Raw genomic sequence first — 9,711 nt, forward strand, 5'->3', positions numbered from 1 at the left:
GACAGAATTAATAACGGCCTGTTTACAGTTTTGTTGCCCCTGTGTCGATGGTAGCGTTGTACAGGTTGTTTCCAATTTGAACCGTAGCTGACAGGCGGTGGCCCTCGTCCTTTACAGTGCCGATTAATTGTGGGGAGCCGCTTCTATCGGCATCCGCTCGCTCCTGGAACCTGGCCGCCGCCGATCGTTTCCCTATCGGCAACATTGCGCTGCGTGAACTCCAATTCGCCCACATATCCAGCAGTAAAGGAGGCTCGGATTTTGACATTCCCTCGCCCAGTGTCCCTCTGTTCCGCATCTTCTACACGCCTGTGTTGGGTTGGGGACATGTGTTGGTTGTCCTGAGAACGCTCTAGGTGTTGGCTGTGGTCGCGACCTTGCGTTGTCGATGCAGCGGGTACATGGGCCTTTAGTTTCTGCTGGTCTAGCGTCTTTTACTGCCATGAGCCTGGGGTGGTTACCACGGGATTGTTGCCGCAATTTCTCTCTGTCCCGCTTCAGTTCCTCGAATTCCTCCGCCAGTTGCATGAGCTCGATTAAACTGCCGTTCTGATACGGTCTTGCGAACGCTCTGAAGTCGGGAAGGCTGCTGTTGCATATTTTCTCTCGTTCCCGCTCCTTCGTTAATCTTAGTGGCCGCATCAACGTCTTCATCTCTACCATGAACTTTTTAAATGGTTCATCTATGCCTTGCTTCCTCCGATCAACTTCTTACGACAGCTTCAGAAGTAATCTTGGTAGGAAAAATTCGTGGAAGCTCTTGAATGATGCCCAGGTTCTCCAGTGCTCGTTGTTCGCTATATACCACTTGAGAGCCGTGCCTTTTAGTAATTCAGGCATTTCTCGTGGTATCTGGTCAGTTCCAGGCCATAGGTTTCTGCAGACCATTCCACTTGCTCCAGAAATTCTAATGGCTTTGAGGTGCCATCGAACTTAAAACTCCACTCCCTCACTTGTTTTGCTACCGCTGCATAGTCCGCGCTGGGTTCCTTTCGGTGTGGCTGGTATTCGTGGTGTGTGTAGATGTGTTTTGCCAATGCGATTCTTGTTCTCCTCGTTTTGTTGCTGTTCCGACGCTGTGGCTCCGCGTTTGTTGAAGCAAAATCCATATTTGCCATTTCTCTGGCCACTGTGTGTTGTTCCGTTTTGGCTCCTCCCTTATAGTTGCAGCCTCCCTAGTTGGGGATGCGCGAGCGTGTTTTCTGGCTAATGTGTCCAATCGACCGGCGTGAGGTAGGCGTCCTTCTTGTGTTTGTACCCAGTTGCCGAAGTCCTTTCGCGTGGTGTCCACGCTTCCAGTCAGTGTGATCCCGAACTCGCTGCCATATTGCAGCAGTTCCTCCTTTTTCAGGTTGTAAATCCATGTTCGTACCATTTTGAAATCTTACTATTCTTATATTCGCAAAACCCTGCAAGTTGGGCGCCAGTTGTATCGATCCAAGGCTTCACCGGGCTAACTCGGTCGGCGATATGAGTTCGTGCAACAAATTTATATTATGCAGCACTTGCGAATAAATAAGAAAGCAGATAGATATTCAATATAAATGGTATTTGTTTATTAGCGACGCGATGGCCGACTCTTTTCAATTTCAATGTAGGTTTATTTGATTTCGATGCGTTGCGTTGCTGAATGGTGTCCTCGGGTCTCTGTCCTTGAAATCCGATGCAGGCTCGTCGCTCGTCGGTCGCTGGTCTCACTCCTGGTTGTAGCTCGATTCGTTTTCTCTCTCTCTCCGCTGGGTTAGCTAAAGCCCTGCTAATGCGAGGACGACTACGACTACGTCCTGCAACCGCTAGGTTCGCCTAATTTACTCCTGCGACAGCAAGGCTCTCTTAGTTTACTCCTGCGACCGCAAGGCTCTAGGATACTTATGCTACTATTACAATTACTGGATCCTGCGACAGCGAGGATATCTTTTTGGTTCCGCAGCAGCAGGAACTATATCCTGCTACAGCAAGGATATCTACGATGTTTCCTGCGACAGCAGGATCATAACCTGCTATTGCCAGGCTATTTCTGATGCGTCCTGCGGCAAAGACTATATCCTGCTACAGCAAGGATATCTACGATGGTTCCTGTGAAACAAGGTTATAACCTGCTACTGCAAAGTTATCTACGGTGTGTCCGCGACAGCGGAACTATATCCTGCTACAGCAAGGATATCTACGATGGTTCCTGCGACAGCAAGGGTATAACCTGCTACTGCAGGTTATCTACGGTGTGTCCTGCGACAGCAAGGACTATATCCTGCTACAGCAAGGATATCTACGATGTCTCCTGTGGCAACGAGGATTATACCCTGCTACTGCAAAGTTATCTAGGATGTGTCTTGCGACAGCTAAGACTATATCCTGCTACAGCAAGGATATCTACGATGTCTCCTGTGGCAACGAGGATTATAACCTGCTACTGCAAAGTTATGTTTACGGAGGATCCTGTGACAACAAGGATTGCTGGGTTGTCCTGCTATTGCAAGGACCGATCGGTGTTGCTTGGTTGCTTGCTTCACTCAAAGTGTGTCCCGCATGCGCTGTTGCGCGCCCTTTTGTACTCTGGGCCGCAGTAGGCAACGGGACTTCTGCTCGCCTGCAAGACAGAGGTGTCGCTGAAAAGGGGTATAACAGAGGCGTCGCTGAAAATGTGCAATTGTTGTAGGGAACACATTTTTGTTCCTCACAATTCCATCGGCAGATAAGGCTGCGATTGTCCAAAATCGATTTGTACGTACGTCAAAATGGAGTTCAAAGTTCACATGTGTTTTCAGTTTACATGTCTTGCACGGCATTCAGTGGCAAAGTGGTGCAGAGGGTGGTGTGTTAGATTCAGAAGCAGAAGATTCGGGTTCGAATCTCGCTTGATCAAGGTTTTTTTATAAATCAATTTGACAAAACAAAGACATATTGCAGTGTTTGGTCAGCTGGCGAGTTCAGTACCTAAGTAATGCAGAGGATGGTGTGTTATATTTGGTTACATTTGAATGTGGCTCATTTTTCCACGACCAAATGTTCAACTGTCAAAGCATTTGTCATTCGCCCAAAATAAATCAGCTGTTCGGTGTTTTTCACATATTGAGTGCAAATAACAAAGTTAAAACCGTAGAAAAAAAGTGATAATAAAATGAACAAAGCTAAACTTTGGATGACTTGGCAGGCAGTGACGACGAATGTGGACCATATGGAGCAGATAATGATGATGTAGAAGCGGAAATGGCAGAATTCTTTCATGAAATTGTGCTGCCACCTGCCATAAAGCATGATGAAATAACATAAGGTGGTCCCGTCGGCATTAGACATCCACTCATCGTATGCTTGCAATAAGTGCGAGTGAAACGAACATAGTAAACTGAGTGTCGTATTGAGTGTGAGTGAGGCGGCAATGTGATTGTTGATTAACCCTTAGCATGTCCGTAGGGTTTGAATATGCCATTTATAATAAAAAGACGAGACATTTTTTTAAAGTATGATTTTTAATAATTTTGAATTACCAATTAAGCGCTGCTTTTGGTTCTTAATACAAATTTTTTTGTTTAAGTTCTTAGTTCAAAGTAATTTCTTTAAACAAAAGGATCTCAGAGTCTAAAAGAGATAGAATAACCAAATTTGGCTCGCAGATTTCTCTACACACCACGCAGGTCAAGTTTGTCTTACATTTTTATCACGCCCCCCTCCGCCCTCGCAAATCGCGAACAACCACCACACCCACAGTTTTTAAGATAATACGTTTTTTTGTGGCTATTAGAGTTGCAAGTTGCTATTATCTATTATTCTACTTAATCGCAGCAAGATCTGACAAGTAGAACAGCAGTATTAACGTGCCAAAGTTCTTGAAGCAAAATTAGCTCCTTAGAGTATGCAATAGTTTTAATATTGTTAGACAACAAAAATGCATCAAATAATTCTCAACTGGTTCTGACGACGCAAATATGACATTCGGCTTGAATCGCTACTCGACTCAACCCAAATGGTACCGATGAATCTTCAATGATGATGGAACTGTCATCGTATTGAGCATACTCATTGCATTTATGCAAGTGTAGTATGTTGTTGAGCGTGTCAAGTCACCGGTTACCATATAGAGGTCGCTAACCAAGGGATTGACATTTAGCAAAATTATAAACCTGAAGAAGTTGCTAATTTAAAATTTTTTTGAATCGACAACTAAGTAACAACAGCAACACAATATGCCAAGCAACCTTTTCTGTCATTCTTGTGCCTAAGAATTCTCAACTGGATTCAGGCAATATAAAATAACAAAAATTAATAATAACAAAATCCTTTCTTCTTAATAAAAAAATTCTTAAAAAAATACTTTTATACATATTTAAGTTATGTAACGGGTATCCTATAGTCGGGATCTCGACTATAACCTTTCCCACTTGTTTTTGTTTTAAATTGTTTGTTATTTTAAAATTATCTTTCGCATAGCGCGTTAAAATTTTTCTTTTTTAGCTTATTTTTAAATTGTTCCGACGGTTTAATAAGGCCGTGAGACACCTCATATACATAGGTGAATGTCGAACTTTGTTTGCAGCAGTCACTCATCCTTAGCCTTTTAATGACATAGCCGGCGACATACTCTACGGCATCCTCCGTCAACTCATCCATTTTGATGCAGGTATGTTGTTAGCTATGCTTTGCTCGTCATCTTCAAGCTCATCATCTTCAGGCTTATTTTCCTTGTTTTCTACATTTTTTAGAGCTAAAGTCTAAATTAAGCCAGCTATCAGAGTTGTCTTCTTCCACATTTCTAGTGTTTCTCAACAATTCTGTATTCTTGGCTGGATATAATATGAATTATTAGTAAATAATAAAATTAAAAGAAACACATAAAGACAAAACACAAAAGACACCACATAGCTACCTACATTCTCGATTTACACTTTGCTGAAACATATAGCTAAACATTTAACAATTATAATTAATAAAATGAATTAATTTTGTAATTCATTCTTCTAAATTTGGCATACCTATTAAATATTTTCTTAACCTATACTTAAACTGTAGTGGAGTTGGATGGTCAAACTGTCCACCCCTCGATCGCATAGCGCCAAAAAAATTTTCCACTATGTCTTGGCTAAGACGGCTGGCTTCTCGGCCTTTTGGCTAAGATCAAAGTGTAAGGTTAGAGTTTTGTCCTAATTTAAGCGACTTGACTATTTTTATTCATCAATGTGTATTTATTTTATTTATGTCCTAGTTTAAGCGACTTGACTTTTGATATTTATTAAATCTGTGTCCTAATTTAAGCGACTTGACCATTGCTATTTATTAATTTTTAAATTTGTGGGATACTTAGTTGGGTTAGTTTTGTTTACTGTCTTGGGGCCTAATTTAAAAAACATCTAGTCATATCTATAAGTAAATGTTCTGTGTTTACTTTTAAGTATTGACTGTTGTTTTGTTTGTCTGTGTGGGCTGTGAGTGTCTGTTATTGTTAAATAAGTGTTATTTATTTATCTCAATTAATGGACACCCACAAATTTGTTTACCCCTTCGTGGGGAAGCATGAGTGCTCCATGTGCCTGGCCAGGGACTCTAGGGGCAATGCCATCAAGGGGGAATATGGCAGATACCTGGCAGCCAACCAGCACTTGACCCGGATCCATCCGACGGTCAAGGTGCGCTGGTTCTGCCGGGTCTGCGATATCGAGTGTAAGGGAATGCGGGTGCTCAAACACCATGTCAAAAAAGAGCACCCGCATGTCGAAGTCGACGACAACGACATGCTACGCATTCCCCGACCCCGGGCTTCTCGAGGCAGTCTCGGCGCCGAATTTAACCGGTCCGGAACTGCTGACAGAAGTCTCCCCTTCCCAGAGTCCCCACCCATCCGCTGCCCCCACAGCCGCCAGAAGCACACGTGCTGCGGCAGCACGCAGCGCCCTTCCCCCTGCCCCTGTCACTGCCCCGATCCGCGCCACCAGAGCCCCACCAACAAGGCCTGCAGCAACCACCGCCGTAGTAAGGAGGACACGGGCTGCCGTGGCTGCCCCGAGCGCAAGCGCCACTGCGTCGACTGTCGCCAGCAGCCTCGTTGCTGCCACCACCACCACGGCGACGACGGCAGTGACAACAACATCGCGCCTGAGCGCAGTTGCAGCCACTGGCAGTCCTGCAACCGCCATCACTGCTTCCTCCTTGCCCAGCAGTCCACCAGCTGGCACACCAAATCTGGCACATGCCCTGTGGGGCGCATGGCCGACGTCATCGGGGGCGACCACGCTGACCCAACACGCTGAGTCGAGTCGTGAAATCGCCCACGATGACGCCGGCATTTCAGTCGACCGGAGAGGTCGACAAACCCAACCCCCCCCCCTGGTGCCGCGCCCCAACACCGTGAGACGCGCGATCAGTCGCCAACCACAGATGGCGACCATCGTCACCTTCACCCCCCACCAGCCGAATCGCCGCCGGCGCCGCAGGCGACAGCTCAGAGGACGACACCCGTCCGGACGACACCTGAGCCGGCAGCTGAAATCGCTGCCCCAGCTGGTGAGGATGAATGGCGCATTGTGCGACGTGGACGACGGAGGACCAGCTTCGCTGTGGTATCGCCAACAAATGCGGCTGAAAGCGTGTCGGCAACTGTGGCACGTGTCTCGCCACCGAGGCGGACGCTGACGACTGATAGACCGATCCAGAGCCAGAGAAGGATCCGCACTGGGGCGATCAGTTCGTCAGCAGGCGCGAGGAGAGACTCGCTAGTTGATAGAGCCAATCGAGCCACAAATGCAAGTGACCTCGGTGCACTTGCGGCCGAACTAACGGGTCTCTTCCAGGGCGCCTCACGTCCGCAAAGCGAGCGCACGGGGCCACCACGAGGCAGAGGAGAGGGCAATGGAGGCGCAAGACGTCCCCTTGGGCGGATCGAGGAGGCCTCCCGGATGCAAAGTTATCGGGAGAAGAGACCCGAGCGATGCAGCAGGTGATGGCTGGTCCATCACCTCACTGCGAGGTGAGCCGGAGGCCACCACGAGAGTACTTCCTCGGGTCTACAGTCGCTCAAATTCGGAGCTGGTGGAGCCATTTGTGGCCGAGTTGGGATGGGAACGAGGCGGTGATCGGTGAAGCATTGATGCGGCCTTTCACGCCTGAGGTGAACTCCCGTCTGAAGCGCACACACAATTCTGCGCCTGGCCCAGACGGAGTCACCTACTCGAACGTGGCTGCGGACCTGGCTGCAAGATCATCACCGCCGTGTTTAACACATGTCTTCGGGCGAAGTCCGTACCTGAGTCGTGGAAACAGTCGAACACCGTTCTCGTCCACAAAAAGGGCGATAAGAATGATCTCAGCAACTGGCGGCCGCTGGCACTTGGTGACTCTGTCCCCAAGCTGTTTGCGGCCGTTGTTGCGGATCGTCTTATGGCCTTTGCTGTGAACGGGAACCGCCTGAGTCATCCTCAGAAGGGTTTCCTGAGGCACGAGGGCTGCCATGAGCACAACTTCCTGCTCGGCCAAATCCTGGAGGACAGCCGGCGGGGGGGAAGAGACCTGGTGCTTGGTTGGCTAGACCTAACCAATGCATTCGGCTCCATCCCTCACCGGGTCATCCAGGATGCGGTGGCTGGCATGGGTGTGCCCAGGGCAGCTCAAGTGCTACTCGAGTCGATGACCACAGGCTCCACGACAAGGGTGCGGACTAGCTCGGGATACACGGACCCCATCCCCCTCAACGCCGGAGTGAAGCAGGGCTGTCCGGCGAGCCCGCTTATATTTAATTTCGCCATGGAGCGTATCCTGCGCGACATAGAGCAACAATCGGCAGGATACGCTCTCCACGGCACGATGCATCGGGCGCTGGCATACGCCGATGACATCGTGCTGGTGGCGGCGTCTCAGGCGCGAAAAGCGGGACTCAAGTTCAACCCGGGGAAGTGCGCCACGCTACATTTGAGCGGCAAGGCCGCAAGGCGCACGGCTCTCCAGACCCAGTTTGGATTGAGAGAGGGGCCTCTCAAAACAATGGGTGCTGGAGACGCCTATGAATATCTAGGCATCCCCATCGGGTTGGACGTAGACCAAACCCCATTGGACTCGGTCGAGAGCATGGTGAACGACGCCAACAAAATCGATGATTCGCTGCTGGCCCCGTGGCAGAAAATCGATGCGTTGCGGACGTTCATCATGCCTCGTCTCGAGTTCATCCTGAGAGGGGGTTTGGTCAAAAGGGCCCCGCTGGCCTTCCTCGACAAAACCGTCAAGAAGCTGGTGAAAAAATGGATGTGTCTGCCTCAGCGGGCGAGCGCTGAAGTCGTCTTTCTTCCCTCGTGGAGAGGAGGTGCGGGCATTCTCCCTACAGCGAACCTGGCAGACATCCTGACCATCTCGCGTTCAGGATGTTAACGTGCAAAGACGCTTGCGTCGCGCACACTGCCAGAGTCGCTGAGGAGAATGTTAGTGTCGCACTAAGACGAGCCAACGCTGGGGCAGATTGCAGAGTACCTCTCTGGCTCCTTTGAAGGCCCATTTGGGAAGGACAGAGGGGAAACCCAGGCTTCTGGACGGATGTCAGAAGCATCGCGGCGACAGGCGTCGCATCTGGGGCTGGCGTGGACGGCCATTCCAGGCAGTGGGGACCTTGCCCTGGAGTGTCGTGGTAAGGCTCAAGGCGCGTCAAGATGAGCGAGTACTCGCAGCCATGTCATCCGTCTACTAAGACAAGCTGCGCAGTACTCGTACCTCGACGCGTTGACCGCCAAGCCCGACCAGGTAAGGTCTTCCAGCTGTCTGGAGGTTCGGCAGCCAGCAACGCCTTCGTGAGGGACGGTAAATTCACTCGCTTCGCCGAATGGCGATTTATTCACCGAGCGAGGCTGGGGGTTCTCCCTGTCAACGGCGCCATCCGCTGGAGGGATGGCGACAAGCGGTGCCGAGTTTGCGGGTATGCGAACGAAACAATCCCGCACGTGTTGTGCCATTGCATGCCGCACTCAGCGGCCATGCAGCTGCGGCACAATGCGATCGCTGCCCGCATCTCGAAGGCCGCGAAGGTCAGGGGAACCCTCAGGGAGAATTGCCGTGTGGAGGGCGTTGCTGGCGAACTGGAAGCTCTGCGACCGGACATCGTGTGGCGGGATGAGGCCACAAAGAAAATCATCATTATAGATGTCACGGTTCCGTTTGAGAACGGCTCCGGAGCCCTCGACGCAGCTAGAGCGGCGAAGGCGGAAAAATACCGCCCTCTAGCTGAGGAGCTTCGGAGGCAGGGCTACAGGGTCCACGTCGACGCAATTGTCGTGGGAGCCCTGGGCACGTGGGACCCGATTAACGAGAGGGTCCTGAAGCTACTCCACGTGTCCAGGAGCTATGACTCTCTGATGAGGCGATTGATCGTGTCGGAGACGGTGCATTGGTCGCGAGACATCTACGTCGAGCACGTCTCCGGCACTAGACAGTAGTGCCTCCCATAGGCACAACTTGACAACCACTACGGGATTTTATTGTTTATTTGACTGCTGCGGCTATGCCCAGCTACTTCTATTTATTCAATTAGTGTAAATCTTAGCATAGGTCTTTTGTGTACGTGCTGCCCACACACCCCGGGAGACTCTCAGTCTTCCGGGGCAGTTGTCTGAACCAAAGCGAAAAAAATATATATTCCATGTTGTATTTATCTTTTAAATATATGTACAATCCATCCAGGGATGCATTGTTGACGAGAATCCCTTTTTGAAATGGCAGCTTTTGGGATTTGCCAAGAATTTGTGA

The 9,711-nt window shown here is 49.5% G+C and overlaps 1 protein-coding gene across 1 annotated transcript; it reads left to right on the plus strand.

Annotated features, from left to right (window-relative positions):
* Positions 1-2,323: 2,323 nt before the first annotated feature.
* On the plus strand, positions 2,324-9,401 carry LOC117788549. The gene is made up of 3 exons (XM_034627333.1): positions 2,324-2,515; positions 5,080-5,108; positions 9,209-9,401. The coding sequence occupies exons 1-3, from the start codon at positions 2,324-2,326 to the stop codon at positions 9,399-9,401; spliced, it is 414 nt and encodes a 137-aa protein (XP_034483224.1).
* Positions 9,402-9,711: the final 310 nt, after the last annotated feature.

Source organism: Drosophila innubila (genome assembly GCF_004354385.1).
Source record: "Drosophila innubila isolate TH190305 chromosome 3L unlocalized genomic scaffold, UK_Dinn_1.0 0_D_3L, whole genome shotgun sequence".
NCBI classification, from domain to species: Eukaryota; Metazoa; Arthropoda; class Insecta; order Diptera; family Drosophilidae; genus Drosophila; species Drosophila innubila.

Coding starts and splice junctions, on each gene's coding strand:
- LOC117788549 (XM_034627333.1), top strand. CDS start 2,324: ATGTGTCTTGCGACAGCTAAGACTATATCCTGCTACAGCAAGGATATC. Junction 2,516..5,079: donor GGTTGCTTGCTTCACTCAAA/GTGTGTCCCGCA, acceptor GTCTTGGCTAAG/ACGGCTGGCTTCTCGGCCTT. Junction 5,109..9,208: donor TTCTCGGCCTTTTGGCTAAG/ATCAAAGTGTAA, acceptor GCTTCGGAGGCA/GGGCTACAGGGTCCACGTCG.